This window comes from Oryzias latipes, chromosome 8, assembly GCF_053564925.1.
Source record: "Oryzias latipes strain Hd-rR chromosome 8, Olatipes_Hd-rR_3.1".
Classification (NCBI taxonomy): Eukaryota; Metazoa; Chordata; class Actinopteri; order Beloniformes; family Adrianichthyidae; genus Oryzias; species Oryzias latipes.
In genome coordinates, this window is record NC_136244.1 from 2,066,222 (window position 1) to 2,085,686 (window position 19,465).

The window sequence follows — 19,465 nt, forward strand, 5'->3', positions numbered from 1 at the left end:
CGAAATTAACACATTTTCCAAAACTGCAATAAAAACCTTATTTTTTAAAATTATTTGAGTTACATGACCAACAACCGGATGGCGATGCTCTTCTTGGTAGGAACTTGCGGCCTTGGGCGCTGCACAGCGGTCCCACAGCGTCACACAGATCATCAAAAGTTGAGCGTGACGTGTGGAATTGTCGGATCCACAGCTCCTCTGGAAAATCCCCAACCATCATTTCCAGAAAGGGCTTCAGGAGTAGCCCCTCCCACATGTAAGGAGCTCGCCGTTCCATGACCTGAAAAGACGCCAACGTCTCCTTTGATAGATGATGAAGAGCTCTAGCGCCGTGGCAGAAATGTGCACGTATGTGCTGTCAATAAAAGTATTGTTCACATCCGTCACCGTTTTTCTGAAAGACTTGAGTTGGTTTGTGATTATTCACATAATTAGGATTTAAAGGAAACTGCATGATTACAAAATTGTGGTTTTTTTTTACATTTAGAATTTTGATAAAGTTTTGTACATATTTGTCATGGAAACACATTGAGACCTTGAAGATCCTGTTAAATTCCTTTTTTCTGTTTCTGGGTAACCAGCTGACCGCAGCTGAAAGCAGAAGGCCATCTGCACACATTTTTGTGCAGATATGAAATGGTCACAGTCTCTTCCACGTCCTGCTGAACTCCTTCAAAGTGAGTTTGTGTTATCTGACTGGTCCAGCTTGTTGTTCAGCAAAGAATTAGCAGGTTTGCAGTCCCTCCACCTTTTCCCCCTTTTTTCAGGTCTAAACTAAAGGAGGAATTTTCCTGTCAGTGAGGAGAGTGACTGAGAGTTGATACTGTATGTAGCATAAACTGTTGACAGATGACACAAATGTCTGCTGCTTAAATGGGCCTTCAGTATTTCAGCTGTAGCATCAAACATTTGCAGGTCTGAGGTAAAAACAAGACAACATAACTCCTTTGTTGACCAGGGGGGTATTCCAGAAAGCAGGTTTAAACTACCCTGACTTTAACCCTGAACTCTGGCTGAAATCCGCCTGAGCTTGCTTACTCTGGGTATGTCGGTTCCAAAAGACCTTGAGTTAGCGTAATTACGCTTCACTTGGTAACCCTGGGTTAATGCACGTGCACAGCAGGTACATAAAAGCATTCTCAATGGATCGTCGATAGATACCCTGAGTCATCATGGAAACGTGTGGAGAAAAAAAGAGAGCGCTATACTTATGTGAGACGGAGTCTGAGATTTTCATGACAGCGTTTGAAGATTATACGACCATCAAAAAAGTAATACGGTTGCATCATCAACAAAAGAAAGAGTTTCTGCTTGGAGTTTCTATCTTATATACATAAATATATCTATATATATCTATATATCTATACATCTATATATCTATATCTATTACTAAATTTATATATCTATATCTACCTATATATATACACATATTCTTTTTTTAATTTAAGAAACATCTCCAGCAGCTTTTTTGCGTCTGTGAGAAGTGAAAAGTAAGTCAGAAGTAAGACAAGAGGATAATGACGATGGATGATAGGATGGATGAGTCTTTCTCCTTCTCTTTTGGATGTCTGGGTTGTGTGCTGCTTGTGGTGAAAATGTGCTGTTTATTTTCATTCTAATCAAAGAAATAAAATAAAAACAAGGATTCCAACAACTTTTGTTTTGTTTAATGAAAAAACACACCAAATATTTCCATGTAGATCATATTGATCAATAGTCTAAGAAATGTGTGTCGAGCTTTCTTCCTGGGGTCACAGCTGCTGTGGTGTGAAGAGACTCCGCCTCCTGTCTGTCGAGCTCCATCCCTGCGACCTGCAGTGTTAGCACTAGCATGCGCAGAGCTTTTGGCGCGTTGCTCGAGGTGGAGTTTCCTCTTGACACCTGCGGTGATAATAAATCCGCTGTGAGTGTATTTCACCACTGTGGTTAAGTAGGTGATCTATCATGCCAGAGTTATGCAATATCACACAGGCCAGCAGAAATCACAACAATGATGGTGATGCAGGAGATAAAGGAGCAGTCTGTGTGTTCCTGCCTGGCAGCGAGCCGACAGGCGGTGACAGCCAGAAGAGAGAGATTATTGGAACACACACATTCACCATCTCTGCTCCACACTCACGAGCAGCGACTCAGAGGTGAGATATGTCCCACGCATGGATGTGTTCCTCTGTAATCTCTCCGTCTACAAGAGACACTTGGATGAATGGATACAGGCGACAGAGAAGTTGAACTGCGGAGCCTGTGCTGCTGTTGAGTTTCCAGAAAAGCGCTCGGTGTGGTCTGAAGCACAGAAGACATTTCTGCTCGGCTTGTATCTGAGTTCATGTGAAAAGGATGACCTCGGGGTTACGGAGGAATTTTACTGTGTTTGGCTGCACATACAATCTGACAAGGGTTTCAAAATATTTGGATGAGTTCTTACTTCCTTCTTTTGAATCCCAATATCTCCTGCCCCTGGAAGTCTGAACAAAATTCTGATGCTACGTTCACATGCATCGCTGAAAACAGGTTAACCCTTGTGCTATCTTAGATTACCCCCCCCCCCCCCCTTCCATTGAGGTGTTCTCCCTACCATGACAAAGGTGGATAAAGGTGGAAATGTTCATGTAATCCATGGACACCAGTGAAGATCACAAATCATTGAAGAAAAAAGGTTCAGCGCACTGTCTAGTGGGTCTAGATGACCCAACTCCCAATGTTAAAGTGCCTAGGATAGCACAAGGGTTAATAGAGCAGTCAATGCTGGAAAAAGCTTGGTGTAAATCTGGTGATTCTCGCTCCAGGTTTTTTCTTTCACAGCTCTATTCCAATATATGAAAGACTTGGTGTCTTAGAATTCTGACTGGGCACAAACCTCAATTATTAATCTCTCCTTCGTGAACCTCTTTCAAACGACTGGCAGCTCCATGAATTAAAAGGCACGGCATCCATATGTCACAACCTAATCCAAATCTTTGAGTCTTTGAGTGTTTAAGTCTTTGAGAACTGGACTGGGTGACCCCTCCCCCTTCACGTTCCAAACAGGAAGTGGCTCCAAGAAACCAAAGTCCCATAGACTTCTTTAAAGAAAAAAACGTCTGTTACTCAGTCATTGATTGGACAGGAGAACCATTCTCCACCAGATACCTTTATCTTCACATGTTCTTGATAATCTAATCATTTTTCACTCTATTTTTCCTTTATTTCAAGTTATAAACGGACTAATCAGATTCCTCAGTAAAAGCATATAGTGCCAACTGGCCCCCATTTCAAATGTTTGATTGACAGATTCTCCTGAACTCGTTCTGAGTGGAAGGGGTGTTGTGGACTTTGAACAAGCTTACTCCTGATTGTAGTTCCGATAGAAACGTGGACTCAGACCACTCGGACCAATCACTGTCGTCTGAGACCAACATGGCGACGTTCGTATGGCGAAAAAATGGCGACTAGATTCATTTTGCTGTGGTTGGCAGTAAGGCATTTTCAATGGAGGATGTTGCACGTCCACAGTCCAGTTCTCTCTAAAGTCAATGATTTCAACGCCCTAAAACAAACGCAGGAGCCGGAAACACGCATGTACGTGCGTTTATGTAGACTTTTCATTGGAAGTGGGAGTTTGAAGGCGTTTTGCCGAGGGTGTGAACACAAGATGTGTAAGACAAATTTTCTCTTAAAATAGTCTTTGCAGACCTTACGGAGTCATCGTGATGAGTCCTTCCTCATGCGTAGCATCTAACTGGGTGGCAGCAGCTTGCAGCTGGTTAAAGGCACAAAACTGGGAGGCAAATAAATGCTAATTAGTAACATTTTTCTCCTGGAATGACATAGACGCAGATGCTGAGTTAGTGCTCAAACTCCCGCCTGTTCATTAACACAGTTTCCTAGCTTGAAGAGCCCTTGTAGAAATAATTCCCACCTTCTGCTCAGAACAGATGCTTTTCAAAAGACGGACCGGGGCGATATGTCTCTCGCCATCGAAGCAGAAGCCCTGCAGTTCACCCTGCACATGCACATCGCTGACAGTCATCGCCAAAAGTCATCATTTCACAGTTTGATACTTCTTCGTCTTGGGTAAGCTCTTAAACACTGTTACAGGTTTCCTGACTGACTCATGAATAGGATTTATTTTTGTTTCCTGAGTCGCACATTTACTTGTTATGATTTTGACAAAACACTGGCAATAATTGCACCAATGCCAAAGCTGTAGCTTGAAGGGGCTCAACTTGTCAAATGAGTTTTGACGGATCAGGCAAACTTTGGGGCAAAGGCTCCAACCAAAGTCAGTTAGATGTCTTCTTCTTCTTCTGAAAAAACAACAACACTTGTTATAAAACTCTCTTTTGCTTATAAAATGAAACCATTATACTGTGTCACCGTGGCCATTTCTTGTTACTTGGCACACAGAACTTCCATCAAATGGAATCATGAACCCTCACAGAGTCATCTCCAGGCTAGATCCCAAACTCACCGTTTGAACATAGAAATGCTGATGAGCTCAGGATCTGATCAGGTGAGTCCTCAGCACCTTCATGAACATCCCAAACAAAGCTCAACTGACAGAACCTGGACAATCCTTCCGCTACCCACAAGTCTTTGCGTTTAAAGTTTAAAGTTGTTTGTAGCTCGTGTTTGTTACTCAGGAAACAAATCAACAACAGTTTCTTTACTATGAAAGCATATCCTCAAACACACACAGATGTTCACCGAGATGTACTGCAAATAGACTCTCTGAGTCTCGCTCAGCTCCAACTTTAAAAGAGGGACACGTTAGAACGAGGCAGAAGAAAAAGAAGACCTTTAAACACGTTTGTCACTCATGAAAATGATTTAAAGAATGTGGCGTGCTGTTTACACGTTTGTAAATTCTGGAGGTGGTGACACAGATGGAAGAAGAACGATGTCGGTGGACGGATTTCTGATGTTTTCTGGATGAAGACACAGATTCCTTAGGCCTATTTGTGGTCATATTTTCACGGTTTCCAAACAAACTGCTACACCGTGGGGGCAAATTATGACTAGAAATGAATATTTCCCTCTGATCCTATGTGGGAAAGTCCTGCTGGGTTTTTTCATTCCTCATCTCAACATGCAGATCCAGAGGCAGAAATGCTTTGCTGAAGCTTGTAGAAGCTGCCAAAGGCAAAGAAAAGCTTTGAGGGTCAACTCACTGACCTCTTTGTTTTAACATACGGGTGTTTCGGGACACAATAACACAGAATCTGTCTTGCAGTAAAAAAAAAAAAAAGCACATTTGACTTTTAATCTTTTAGTTTTGCCTGGTTGTTGTGAGGCTTCTTACTTTCTTTTGGAACGCTAACAGACCTTAAATAAAGTTTTGACGCTTCTGGAAATGCTTTTTGGCAAAAATGTGCAACCAAACAACTCCTGAACACTGCAGAGAAAAAACAGTATTTGCTGCTCTTTATGGGTTTCTGGACTCCATACTTCAATGCAATTTTTCTACTGTCATTTTCCATTTTCACTCTGGTCTGGAGCTGTCAGACACCTATCTAAAATAAATCTGGTAAAGTATTTGATGTGTTTTGCTTGCATACTTAATGAAACTTTTAAAGACATTTCGGAAAAATGAACTTTTGCTTGTTAAAGAAAATGAAAAAAAAAACATCTTTCAAATGCTCTTGACCTAAAAGGTTTAGCATTAAACATTTCAACCCGATGTATTTTTTTTCCATTTTTTAGAAAACCCAGTGACCCCAAGTTGGATATTCTGTCATGTTCTTGCCCGCCACACTTTGCTTTCAGTGAACTGAAGCCGCTCAAAGTCAGTTAGAATTTATTTGTGAAAGTTTTTGAAATGATGCAAATGGTTTGCAAATTCGCTCTTACTTTAAAACAAATCCTTAAGTGTTAGTTCATGCAAACAGAGTGTGTTTTGTCTTGCTCCAGCTGAGCAGAGGCAGAAAAAGTGGATCCCATTTATTCTAATTTGAGCACGTCTGTTAGAACCAGAAGAAAAATGACATTTCTTCTGGACGGCTTTCTTAACACATCGATCAGCCTTTGTCTTTGTGTTTTCTGTCCACCACCACTGCAGCCTGTCACTGCACAGCACTACTCACACGGCTATTTCTCTCTGTGAGAAAGTCGACAGAAAGTCACGTCTGTTTCACTTATTTTTGGATTTGCAAAGCCAAAGTGTAAAGTCCTAATTTGACAAATGATAACTAGTTTGCATCAAAATAAAAGCCTCGGCATCCTTTTCTTATAGTAAGATGATTTTTGCAATTGGCCGTTTAAATGCTCAACCATTCCAAGATTAGATTTTAGTCACAGGAGCATCCTGGTGCTCTAACCTGCTCTGCTGCTCATCCATCTAAATATATAAATGTGAATGAGCCCCCAACACCTCAATGTTTGAGGTTTTTGAAAGCATGAACTTCCATCAAAATAAAACTCCTTCTTAATGCAGAGATAAATGAACAGTTCAGACATCACATAGGCTATTTATCATGTTTTTCTTTTTTTTAAGCAGCTTATTTGGGCTGGAAAGTCAAATCTGGGCTTTATCATAAACATTTATTGAAATTCTAAAATAAATGAATAATTTAGCCAAATACCTTGCAGCTCTGGATGAATGATTTGCAAATCAAAAATCTCCAAAGTAATAATATTTATATTATTATTACTAAATTTTTTATTGTAGCCAATTTGAATTATTTTTACTATATTTATTTGATTCGTAAAAAGCCTGGAACGCGGCGCCTGTCACTGTGGGCCAGTCATCCTGTAATGGCTGCCACTGCTCATTGTTCACATCCTCCTTTGTCTCCAGCGCCATTTTGACTCTGGAGGGGAGCAGTTAGCATGTTAGCATCACAGGCTAGCAGAGGGGAGTCCTGTTTTCCTGTCTGTGCTTCTCTGGAAGGGGAACACAGAAGCTGCAGGAGTGCGAATGCAGCACCCTGCTGTTGAATGCATCCCTGACCACAACAGCATGGATTTGTTGGTTTTATTATTCTCCTTTTAGAATTATGTCGTAAAAAATAATTGCACAGTCAGGCTCTGCAGTCTGCACAAAGAACTCATGTAGACTTGCCTATAATTAATAAACAATTAATGGGAACATTTTACAAAACAATTATTATTAGGTTCAATGATTCCAATATATTTTTAAATAACCTATTTTATAATGTGGAACAAATTGTACACATTAGTCTCAAATTGAAAATTAAGGTAATTTTTGATCAATTTTAAAAACAATGTACTAAATGACTAACACCCTAATTGTCATTCAAATGTTAAATTCATGTTTTCCTAATAATTAGTCAGCATTTTTTAAAATATTGCCATCTAAGAATTTATAATGTTGCCATTTTAAATAAAATATAAAACATCATGAACAAATCTTTTAAGAATATTCTAACACAAAATTATGCACAAAATTTTCTTTTTTTCTTTCTTTTTTATTATTATTATTCCACTATGAAAATATATGTACAATAAATAATTTGGATTTTCACTATTAAAGAATCTCAATAAATAAACTAAGGTCTAAACCTGGTGTCTTCAGCAGGGTTTTTCCACTCGTCAGAGAGTTTTCTGAAGCAGTCCAGACTCTGCCACCGTTCCTGAGAAATTATGAGGATCCACGAAGCTGCACGGGAGCACGAGAGGAAACGAATCCACGCGCTGAGGAGGAGGAGGAGGAGGAGGAGGAACGGCCCGCAACCAAGAAACGATCCAAATATATTCAAGGGGACAAATAAGAGAAATTGTCCACATTTTCTACTCAGAAAAACAAAAATATCCTTTTGGAGATGAAAAATAAAAACTGTTACATTACAGCTGGAAATTAAAACCAGGACGGAAAAAAGCATGAAAAAAACTTCATGTTTATGGAATGTTGCCGGGATTCTTTTTTAAAAAAATGCGTTCAGTTTTTTTCTCTTCCTTTTCTTTCTTAATTTTTTTTGTTTTTCGTTTGTTTTTAATGTCGCCTCAGAAGTTGAGGTGCTGCAGGTCTATGGTGCACAGTGTGCTTGTGAACAAGTCGAAGTCCTCCTCGGAGAAATCCACCGGGCTGTCCAGGGAGCTCTGGAGGCTGGGCGAGAGGCAGGCGTCCTCCGGGAAGAAGGTCAGGTCAGGGAGGGCCGCGGAGGAGGAAGAGGAGGAGGAGGAGATGGCGTGAGGCTGGGATGAAGCAGCCGCGGGGTCCCTCTGCTCGGAGAACGCCGCGTCCCCCAGCTGCATCAGGCCGGCAGTGCTGCTGTTTTTCTGCGGGAATGCGGGCGGAGAAGGCTGGGGCGCGGTGGAGTCATGCGGACCAGCTGTGCCGAGCAGCAGTGGGCGTTCAGAGGCGCGCGAACGGCCTGTGTCCTCCGGCGTGGGACGCGTATTGTCCCCGCTGTCATCGTTGAAAGAAACGGGGTTTTCGCCCCCGTGCTCCCCGTCCGAGGAGGCCTCCCCCGTCCCAGAAGCCTCCAGCGGCTGACTGGAGTAGGGAGAGGACGCGTCGGCGCCTTCCAGGGGTTCGAACGCGCTGGAGGGCGGACTTCCTCCGCCGCCGTCCCGGTGGTGTGTGGTTTGTCGCTTGTGTTTCATCCTCCGGTTCTGGAACCAGACCTTAACCTGTCTCTCCGTTAGGTCCAGAAGTGCGGCGATCTCCACCCTCCTCGGCCGGCACAGGTACTTGTTGAAGTGGAACTCCTTCTCCAGCTCCAGCAGCTGCGTGTTGGTGTAGGCGGTGCGCAAACGGCGGGACCCGGCCGCGCTGGCGTCCAGAGCCGCCTGGCTGGAATCTGATGCAAACAAACAAAAGAACATGTAAATTTCAAAACTAGATCTATTTTTTCTAGCCTATCAATTAAGGGAAATTTAGAAAACCTGAACCCATTTAGATATTTATTTTCTACTTTCTAAGAAGTCTGTATTTGAAAGAAAGACATAATTTAAATTCGAAAGAGACAAAGAAATAAACGAGTTCCTGTCGTGGTTCACAGACTGGCTTTAATATTAGCAACGTCGTTGTACAAAAACCCCCGAAGAAGATGACAGAAAGCAGGAAATTAGACGAGATGGGACAAGAAGAAAACACGAAATCTCATTTAAATGAAGGAGGTCTGTTTTAGGAGAGGGAATTGCAAAACCGTGGAGGTCAGTAAAAAAAATGCAGGAATGGCCCAAACCCCAGAAATTCACATTGTGCGTCAAACGTTTCCTGTCGAGTTGTCAGTGCGCCCCAGCCCCCACCCCGCCATACTTCAGTCTTTTGCCTTATCTGCCTCCCTCCAATATGGCGACCATGCCAGTGGAGCAATGAATGTTATAATATTGTGAAAGCGCAGCTTCCTGTGCTGGTATAGAAGCTAAGCAGTTATGGATGGAAGATTTTTAGCACGCACGCACTCATGCACTAATTATGAGTTAGTGTCTGTGTGGAAATCCAGATGAAATCACTGGAATCACTTCACGGCACTGCAGCATCATGCAGTGCTGCAGCTCCACGCGCAGCATCACAAACACCCCACAATCCACACGCGTGCGCGCAAACCAACAGACGCACATGCACGAATGTGGGGGAAAATACGGTGTTTAAATGATAAGGAAGCTTCCTAGAAAATTCAAAAAATGAGCGTGAGCTGGAGATGCTCATCACGCGTTCCACACATGCACGCCACTCCCTGCGCCCCAGTCTACAGACCTGTGGGTGACTCGACGTCCGCTGAGGCGTACCCAGGGGCGGTTGGAGACGGGTAGGACGGGGCCGGGGTTGACACCGATCCTCCGCCGCCGGAGCCGCCTCCAGCCTTCGAACACTTCTTAGAAGATTTCTTCTCCTTCATCCAGGGAAACTCGTGGGCCAGCGGAGCGACCGGGGTGGCCGTGGCAGGGGCCTGGCCAGGCGGACCGGGCTGCTCCGCGACACGGTGGTGCGTCTGGTGGCCATTTGTGGCAGAGGCTCGTCGGCTTTGCTGATTCCCAGCAGCTGCTGTCGGCTGGATGGCTGTGCAAGGGCTCAGGCTGGGGATGGTGTGCTCGAAGGGAGGCGGAATTACTGTCGACTCCTTGATTGATGAAGTTTGAAATGACTCCAGGACGGCGGGGAAGGACGTCAGGCACTCTGCTAGGGAAGGCTGGCTGTTTATAAACCCGATCTCTCTCTCAAATTCAAAATTCATAGCTTCCTCAGCCTGGTTTCAGCCTCAAACGGCGAAACCCCGAATAATCCCTTCCCCAAAACAAAAAGAAAAAAAGGGACAAACACACACACACAGGCATGCGCGCACGCTCATGCGCGTGCACACCCACAGAACACAATATGGCTTATCAGGGAAATGACAAAACAAATAAAAACACGCACCAGCACGTAAGCTCCTGGCCGCGCCGGCGTCAAGGCGTAGGCTATTTCATAATTGTGTATATTGGTGATATTACAGGCGTATGGAGACCTGGGCAGCTAAACTGGAGAACTATGGGGCGAATTTGCAGCCAATTCCTCGTCACGTGACCCAGAACAGCCAATCAGTGCCCCAGGCCCAACGGCTGAGATGTCTATGGGAAGCAGGATTATTATTTTTTTCCACCAAATATGGAGGCAAAGAGAATCCCTGTGCCATTGTTTGGCCCTAACGGGGGGCCATTTCTGAGGGGCAAGAAAGGGAGAAGGCGACCGGTCGCCATGTGCGCCGTGTGGGCGGCAAGTCCGCGCATCCCAGCCGATGACAGGCGCAAACAATGGGCATTTGCTCCACTCCTCTGGGCTGATGTAATGGCGGGTAACATCAGGCGAGAGGAGCTGGCCAGTACCGTTTACAATATGTCTTCTCTGTGGAGTGAAAGAATCTGTTTCCAAACGCTCAGATCATTAATCTTAGAGTGTGACACAGGTTAAAGTCCCCCACTTAGGCTCAGAAAACGCGGAGATGCTGTGAAATGCTGCGGCAGGAAGGATGGGGAGCGTAGCTCAGATGGAGCAGACAGAGGCTTAGCAGGGAAAAGTGTGTAAGTGTTGAATTTCCGCATCTTTGTGTGTGATGGTGTTTGCGTGACAGAGTGCTAGAAATCTAGTTCAAATGTTATCAGGCTCACAGCAGGACACCGAGGCTGGTTACGGAGGTGTCCGTTCAGTGCGCCGGTGTCTTCATGCCCGGAGATCTCCAGAGTTCACACCGGGGTCGCTTCTGGGGCTTAAAAACAGTCGAGAGTGCGCGCCGCGTCCCTCCACGCAAAAAAAACAATTCCAACACTGAAGCAAGCGGGGGAAAAATACCCAAAACTGTTTTTTTTCCCCTAAAGACCCCAAAAACCACGCACGGGCAGATTTAAGATAAAAATCAAGAATTTGGGAGTTTAACAGGGAAGTTTTGAGGAGGGCCACAGGAGCCCCGAGTGGGAGAAAAGAAATGCGGTGATCAATCTTTCTCTTGGAGAGAGCTGACAGCAGCTCTTCTTTCTTCCCACGGAGGAAGGGAGCTGCAGTCATGTCCTCGGCCTCTCTGTCTTCATTCTTCACCCAGATGGAGTTTTTCTTTGTCACAAACAGTTCCCGACCTACAAGCACCAACGCGCGCGCGACAAAAGTGCGACTTTTATTTACCAATTAATTTAAATTAAAAATGTTCATTATATATATATACATTTATTTTAAAAATAACGAAGTTTAGTTTCTCCAGTTTCTCCAGCTGTCTCTGCACCGAGGAGAAGCCAACCAGCAGAAATGTGCGTAGGAGTTTAGGAGCGAAGGCACGGAAACGCGCGCTCGCTCAAAGAGCAAAACATGCTTTGTGTTGTTTCTTCTTTGTTTTACTTTTTTTGTTCTGTTCTACCTTTTAAATAAAATGTTTATTTAATAATGGAAATGCCACAGAACTTAACAGGGCAATGTTTTAAAATTTGATCTAAAATTCAGATATTGTTTTTTCATTTAATTTAGCTTATTAAAATACCAATTTATTTTTTATTCCATTTTGCTTTGGAGAGGGCTATTTTGTATAAATATTTCCTTTTAAATGTAAACTTCTAAAATTTCTTCTATTATGAATAATGTCAAAATATTTTACTTTAATTAAATACAAAACATTTGTCAATAAAACGCAACAAAATATGCCTAAAATACACGAATAATTACGATCTAAATTTAAATAATTGTTGAACGTAATTAATCCGAACAAATATCATTAATAATAGTTATTATTTTATTATAATTCATTAAGACAGTCAGAGCACGTGGCCTCCCAGTTGTGAGTGCTTGACTGTGATTCAGATTTTGTTATTATAACATTATGATTATTACATTATGAGATGAGAGCAGCGCAGGGACGCGGTTAAGTCTCACGTGAACGGCTGTTTTTGTTTGTTGTTTACGCACTGCCTGGAAAACACGCTGAACGCGCGCTTATGAAAATGGCGCTGGTGAAGTGGAGGCAGAGTCTCTCCGCCGCAGCTCTGCTGCTCCTTCTGCACGGACCGAGCGATCCTCCGCGCGCTTTTACGAGGCAATAAATTAGATCCAATCTCTGCTTATTGGTGTTTTTATTGTCTGTTAGTCCAGAGGAGATGTAAAAGCGAAGTATGGCCGTTATTTATGGGATCCTGATTTATGTGCCAAGGTTTATGCCGCTGTAAGGCCACCGAGCATGCGCGTGATAGAATGAAAAAAAAAAGAGGGAAAGAAATAATGCGGAGTGGGGGGTGGAAGACCACGTGACAACGCCAAAGCGCGTGCGTCGTTTTAGCTTTTTTTTTTTTTTTTTGCTTTTCTCCTGACAGTATAAACACCATCAGAAGACAAAAAGCACAGGCTGCTCTGCTGTCTGCATGAAGAAAGAGAGAAGCTTCAGTCAGGACATCCAGACACTGATCTAAATACAGCTCTAAATCAACAAGCGGGGACGCACTCAGACATTTTTGTGTTTCTGTGTGAAGAATGTCTGCAGACCTCCAACCGCCAGCTTCTGCCTTTTGTTGTTGGCCACAAGTCTGAGACTCAGCAGTGACAATGAAAGAAGACTGGAATCTACCTGTCTGCTAAATTGTTCAGTCAACCCAGTTTAAGTTTAACACTGAATCTCCAATCCTCACTCAGAGGACGTCCCCATTACCCTCCACCTGACATCACATCATGTGTTACATCTCAAAATTAATGTGTTGATTATGATTTTGTGGGATTAGCTCGAATATTTTCAGGTTCATCCTTGAAGGGATCCGTTTGGGGCGTCACGCTATCAGATCTGACGTTTTCCTGCATGAAACGTGTGACGTGTTAGCAGTCCAGGAGTATCTGCAATCCACACTTGCAACATTATTTTGATTGACGGATAATATTAGACCTTATCAGTATAAAATAAACAATCTATTTCCTTTTTAAACTTGAGTTTAACTATTATATTTTGTTAACCATTTGGTGCCTATTGATACGAATAAACATCAAACAACTTCTTCTCCAAATTAGCCTAATTTAGAATCTACCTCAAGTATAAAAACATAAGGTTATTTTTTCATAGCTGGAAAAAGTTTCAGACATCAACTGTAAGAAGAACCGGAACTGGAAGAAGTGCAATGAGTAAACAAACGGTTGCTGGTTGAAAAATGTTTAAAAATGGACTGATTTAGTTTTTTTTTAACCCCAAAAGTGCTTGAGCTTCTTAAAAAACTGCAGATTTCTCTGGATAACATAACATTTTATTAAAGAATTGTTTGACAGACAACTCTCCCGACAATTAAAGAAAAAAGAGCTACAAAGAGCAAAAAAAACTCCAAAAACTTGTTCAGTTCTCCAGCTAATATTTGTCTCTATTTTCAGACTATGCACTGGCGGGACCAGAGTCCCAACACTCGCCTTTTTCCCTGTACAAGCCAAAACACTTATGTACAAGGGCCAGTAGAGTAACATAAAAACTACGTCTTTTCTTCTAAAATACAAGAACTAAAAAAGTATAACTTCAGTACAAGGGACAAGAGGAAACACAATGTTATTTTTGTTTTGTTTTTTTCATACCAGGTAAATACTAAAAAAGTACAGTATTTTTTTTCCTCAATATAAATACATGAAGGATAAATAATATTAATATAAAACAGAAAGTCCTTTTAGACTGGCTATAACAAATAAATATTTATATATGAATGTTCCCTTGAACACGCATTGGTGAAAGACGCTTTGATTGGAAGGCCTTCCGTCTTCAAAATAAGATTTCATTATTATTTTTTTAACCTTTAACCATCAAAATGTAAACTCTAAGTGCAACAATGATGCCCAGATGTAAAAAAAAGCATTTGTGTAGGTTATGAACTTTTAAAAACAACTGGAGGAATTTGCGTCCTGCACGTGGGGAGTTGGGAGGGACCTATGTGCCCCCGAATTAGTCCCACTGACAGCTCGGACAAATAATTCCAGTTGTTTTGAAGAAAAACAAGTTGTACACATCTGCTCAGATTTCTGGGACATGCATTTTGTTCAAATATATATACCCTGTTTCCACATTAAAAGTCAAGACATGAGAGAACAAAAACAATAGCAAAACGTGGATTTTACAGCTTGGTATCCACAAATCGAGAGTGTGACAAAGACATGGAGGGGAGCCCGGGAGGATGGCTTACATAAACATAAATAAATAGTTCTCTCAACTCTTGGTATTTACCCTGTGTCGATGATGTGCCAAAGGTAAGGACACTAAAATGCGCCTTGCATGTCCTCTCACAGGTTTGTTTGAACACGTCAACAGCTGGCAACTCTGCTTGTGAAAGGAAGTGAGCTTAATGTTGCATGTAGGCATGACTGAGAGTTAAGCCTATAAAACCCTGTTACAGTGATGGGGGAGCTCGCGGTGAGTGTTGGACGGGTGGACAGGAGACACGGGGTTAGTGATGGTTCGATCCACACAGACAGACAGACAGACACAGACGGGTACTGCAGGAAGCAAAAAAGAGTAGACAGCGAGTGGGAGGCCGTCCAGTGGTTTTTCTCTGTGCTTTTGTGGAGCAGCGTTGCATTTCTCTGTCGCTCTCCAGCTGATGGAGGGCCTGAGCCCAGCACACAGCTCAGCTCTGCTGACAACAACATGTGTTGCCTGCAGGGGGAGAAAACCCGGCATAATAAATACAACCACCTCCTTAACTGCCCATTAAAATCTCAACTATTTCATCTACCAGGCAGGAGAGCTGTGTGCATACGAGGGTCTTGGGGGCAGAATTTGCCATCAAAGAACAATTTTAAACCACATAATATCTCTAAGAGGGTCATTACTGACTTTTTTACTACATCCTTGCTCCTACTCTTGCAGTTTGCCCCCAGCCCTTAAAAAATCATCTAAAAGAGAACTCAGCAGCATCATACTTCCATGGGAACCATGAGATTTCATTAGACTGTAGAAAAGATAGCTCTTGATTGACTTAAACATCATTTACTTCCAATTTCTTTGAGATGTTTCAGATAAATTTCTGCATTCGTAAAACTAGCATCTGTCAAATCTTGTCACTATTCATGCACCCTATTCATGCATACAAAACTCCTCACCACGTCAAATACTTTAAAGGAGGAGGGTTAATTAAAAAGAGTTTTAAAAGGGCTTAAGAGCTTAGTAAAAGCCCAGTGAGCCAACATTTCATGTAAAATATCGAACGGAAATGCTAAATATTGTTGTTGTTATTGTAATTTGCATGTTTCATTCTACATTTTCTTGGCCACTACGACTGATGTGAAGTCATATCTCATTGTACTTTGATGCTCAGAGCCGCTCGGACGACGGCAGTTAAAGCAGGTTGGAGGAGGAGAAACATTTAGGTTTATTGGAATGGTTCTGCGTTGGACCAAAATGTTTCCAGAAGCTATTCTGGCAGTGCGGGCTTTTCAGCTGTAGCTGTAGCTGATGCAGCACCCGGCAGACGTAGTGACGCTACCCTCTCTCCTTTGCCTGGGTGCAGCCTGAGGCATTCTTGAACTTCAGGCTAGCACACACGCTAATGGGCGTTGGGGTAGCTACACGATGATTCGACGCAGAACCGTGATTTTAACACTGATTTTTGCTCTTTGTGGGTGTAGAGCAGATAGCAAACCACTGGATGGGCCTGACTGTCTCCTTTTGTGTCTCCTGCTGTCCCCTTGCAGCAGTAGAGGCCCCACACGTCAGCTAGTTTGTTAGTGAGACACGTGGTGCTACTCGTTTGTGGAGTCTTCACTAGTTCCTGCATTGTCATTTTGTTCCAAACCTGCTACAGGTGGGTGAGCTTGGGTGCTTCCTGGATTCTGCCCTGAGAGGTGTGGTGCGCCGACAGCTCGGTGTAGGTCGGGTGTGTGGGGGGGTCGCAGGGACCCTGAGGCACCCCTCCACCCACGTGGTGCTGGTTGGAGGCTGACATGGGCCCCGCGCCGTTGTAGTCCATGGTTTGGTGGTGGGGCGGCGTGGGTCCGAGGTGGTTTAGCCCGTACATGGAGGGCCCCGACCCAGCCATGGGTTCCACGTAGCCGCTGCCCCCAACGTAAACTGGACTGGCCTGTATGTTAGTTGGTGTCCCATAACCAGTGTTGTTGGCCTGCACCAGGCTGTGGTGGGAATGGGGGTCGCCATAATCTGGGTCTGGGGCACCGTATTTCTGAGGGGGGCAGCTCTTCATTGGAACATTAGAATAGGCAGTGGACATTGAATAAGACACTCCTTGGTGGAGTTTTCCAAAAGATGGTGGTGAAGGAGTGTCATAGGCTGGGCCTCCTGCTCCGCCCCCTCCTCCCATGGGGTGCATGGAGTTTAGGAAGCTGGCAGATGACTGCATAGGCAGAGGGGGGGAGCCTGTGGGTGACGGCCCTCCAGAGCTGGAGCTCAAGCCCTTGGACTTCTGGTCCTTCTTGTACTTCATGCGTCGATTCTGAAACCAAATCTTGATCTGCCGTTCGGACAAGTTGAGCAGGTTGGCCATCTCCACGCGCCGGGGCCGACACAGGTACCGGTTAAAGTGGAACTCCTTCTCCAGCTCCACCAGCTGGGCGCTGGTGTACGCCGTCCGAGCCCGTTTAGAGGAGGCCGACGAGCCGCTGGTGGGACTCTTCTCTCCACTGCTGCCGCTCTCTGCTCCTCCCGACACTGAAATGGGTACGTAAAAAAAAAAAATGCAATTAAACCGCCTGCACTGAAAAAGAAAAACTAAATAATATTAGTAAAAATTACAAAATTTATTCAAATAGTTAAAAAATACTTAAGAAAAATGTGTAAAAAGGGGCGAGTTTAACTTGAAACATGTTTTGATCTAAGAAGATACTTTTCTTAAAATGAGTCAACTTTGTTAAATTGTAAAAAAAAGTTTTTTTATTAACAGTGATAAAAATGATTAATATTCAAAAATGAAAACTAACACAAAAGAATTTTAAACTGTGTTTTATAGAAAAGTGAATTCAAACGTTTTTAAACAAGTTTCCATTCTGTACTAAAACATTGTTTTGTTTGAAATCATTTTTAATGGTTATAATAACGATGTGTTGAAAATGGTCTGAATCCAAATAAAAGAGTAAAGATAATACGATTTTAACAGGCTGGGTGTGAAGAAAATTGAAAGCATTCAGCTTCTTAATAAAGCAGAGGGGGTCCTGACAGGCGGCCCAAATTATCCCTTGATATTAGTTGTCAACACTTCATAACAGTGGCAGTTATTAAGAGATGAGGGCCGAGAACACCTAAATTGCATCTTGGCTCCAAAGACAAAGCCCCAAAGCAACAGCAGCTGCACAGCCGCTCTCTCTGCATCAGCTCTCCGGGAAAAGTCTGTTTACGTCACAGTGGGAAGGGAGAGGGGCTCACATGCTACAGCCATCCTGATCCTTCTGTTCTCTGTAGAGAACCTCGTGACGGGAAACCTGCTCCACGAGGACTAACTGTTGCGTTTTTTTAAAAAACAATCAATGTGAATATAAATTTCAATCCAAGCCGTCATCCAGAGAGCTGACTGGCTCAGCTGCCGTTTTAACACAGACTATCTTCCAGCTTAGGATTCACAGGAGTTTAATGTATGACTGAGGGTGTGAAACATGAATTATGCATCGTTTATTAATGCCTGACCTTGAATTTATGATAAAATGAAAGAATTGAGGTCTGAAATTGATAACTTTATATGTGTCATTTTGCTGTGCTTTGATATAACAGCTAAATCAAATCATTGTCAGATTCATTTGATTGTTTGATCTAGAATTGAATCTTTTCATATAGGTAAATGTACAAACTTTCAAAAATTGATTGAGTGAACGCTAGTGCACAATTGAAAATATTGTGAAGAAAATGTAATATATTCACAGATAATCTGCTTTTTTATAGAATTTATTTTAGGAAGATTGTCTGAAAGTATAAAGAAAAAAGGTCAACTAAATCAACAAGTTGACCCACTTTAGAAAAAAAGAAATAAGCAGCTGTGCTGGAATGTGGTTTAAAATAGCCTGCTCTAAAAAAATAATAACAATATGAATATAACATGGTTTTCTTTCATCTCTGCTCCAAATAAAAACTTTTTGTGCACTTTTAAAAATGCAGCGGTTATCTGAGTGAGCGTGATAGGAGCGAGGAAATCAAAGCTGCCGGAAACCACAGGTTTATCTTTGGTCTGTTCAGCAGTCTGGAACCAAGCTGGAGGAGTGACTTTAACATGCTGGGAGCGTCAGTGCAGCGCTGAGCCAGAGCGCCTCTGTAATCTCTCTCTGTAGACATGCAGCAGGCAGGAATTCGCTGGGCTGAGCCTTCATGCATGCCTGCAGTCTGTTGGCACCAAAAAGTGGAGCAGCAGTCTTGAAAGAAGGCGCTGCTGTCTATGCTCTGCCTCAGCTGACTATATTTACATAAGCAGAGAGGCCTGAGATGAGTCTTTCCCATGCAGGGAACGTCTCTGCACAACTCTGTCTCTTTTTCAGGTCAACTAAAAGCAGGAAAACTAACTGTACTTCTGTCTTTCATATTGATTTTGTCAGATGTTTCGCGGAAAGCGTTCACGTTAAAACCCGTCCTAAAGGAAGACTCCTGCAGGTAATCTTTGCCTTTTGGCTGCAACTTCCCTGGAAACGGTAAATGGAAGTTGGAGGAGGAGGAGGAGGAGGAGGAGGAGAGGAGCTGAGGAGGACGACCTGCATGCAGGAGCTGCTGGCTCACAGAAAAGTTCAAGTGGATCTTTGATAAAAGTTTAAGGGTAAACCTCAAGACTTTAAATCATCTGTAACCCTTGTGCTATCTTAAATGACCCCCCCCCCCCCCCCCCTTACATTGAGGTGTTCTCCCTACCATGACAAAGGTGGATAAACGTGGAAAGATTTCATGTAATCCATCGACACCAGTGAGGATCTCAAATCATTGAAGAAAAAAGGTTCAGAGCACTGTCTAGTGGGTCTAGATGACCCAACTCCCAATGGTAAAGTGCCTAGGATAGCACAAGGGTTAATGAGATTTTTTTCCCCCAAGTAAATCCTTCATTACCTGCAAATGCACCCTGAAAGACAGAGTTGCAATGCACCTGTGTTCAAATAAAGGCTTTCGGTTGTGTGGTCTGTGTCGTCTTTATATAA

The 19,465-nt window shown here is 43.1% G+C and overlaps 2 protein-coding genes across 15 annotated transcripts in view; both read right to left on the reverse strand.

Moving 5' to 3' along the window:
• Nucleotides 1-1,645: 1,645 nt before the first annotated feature.
• hoxb3a (homeobox B3a) overlaps nt 1,646-19,465 on the reverse strand; it is a 77,729-nt gene continuing 59,909 nt past the window's right edge. For 13 of the 14 annotated variants that reach the window (XM_023957827.2, XM_023957826.2, XM_078951095.1 and 10 more), the window contains one exon: nt 13,599-17,012. In XM_023957827.2, the coding sequence (XP_023813595.1) occupies nt 16,147-17,012 (866 nt within the window). In that variant the 3' untranslated portion in view covers nt 13,599-16,146. Of the gene's footprint in view, nt 1,882-13,598; nt 17,013-19,465 lie in introns of those variants that run through there. The other variant, XM_023957831.2, reaches the window with a different exon arrangement.
• On the reverse strand, nt 7,383-12,659 carry hoxb2a (homeobox B2a). Its single transcript, XM_023957837.2, has 2 exons — nt 9,641-12,659; nt 7,383-8,738 (listed from the first exon to the last, which is right to left on the reverse strand). Exons 1-2 carry the CDS (start codon nt 10,116-10,118, stop codon nt 7,939-7,941), a joined length of 1,278 nt encoding a protein of 425 aa, XP_023813605.1. The 5' UTR covers nt 10,119-12,659; the 3' UTR covers nt 7,383-7,938.

Coding starts and splice junctions, on each gene's coding strand:
- hoxb2a (XM_023957837.2), bottom strand. CDS start 10,118: ATGAATTTTGAATTTGAGAGAGAGATCGGGTTTATAAACAGCCAGCCT. Junction 8,739..9,640: donor GGACGTCGAGTCACCCACAG/GTCTGTAGACTG, acceptor TGTTTGCATCAG/ATTCCAGCCAGGCGGCTCTG.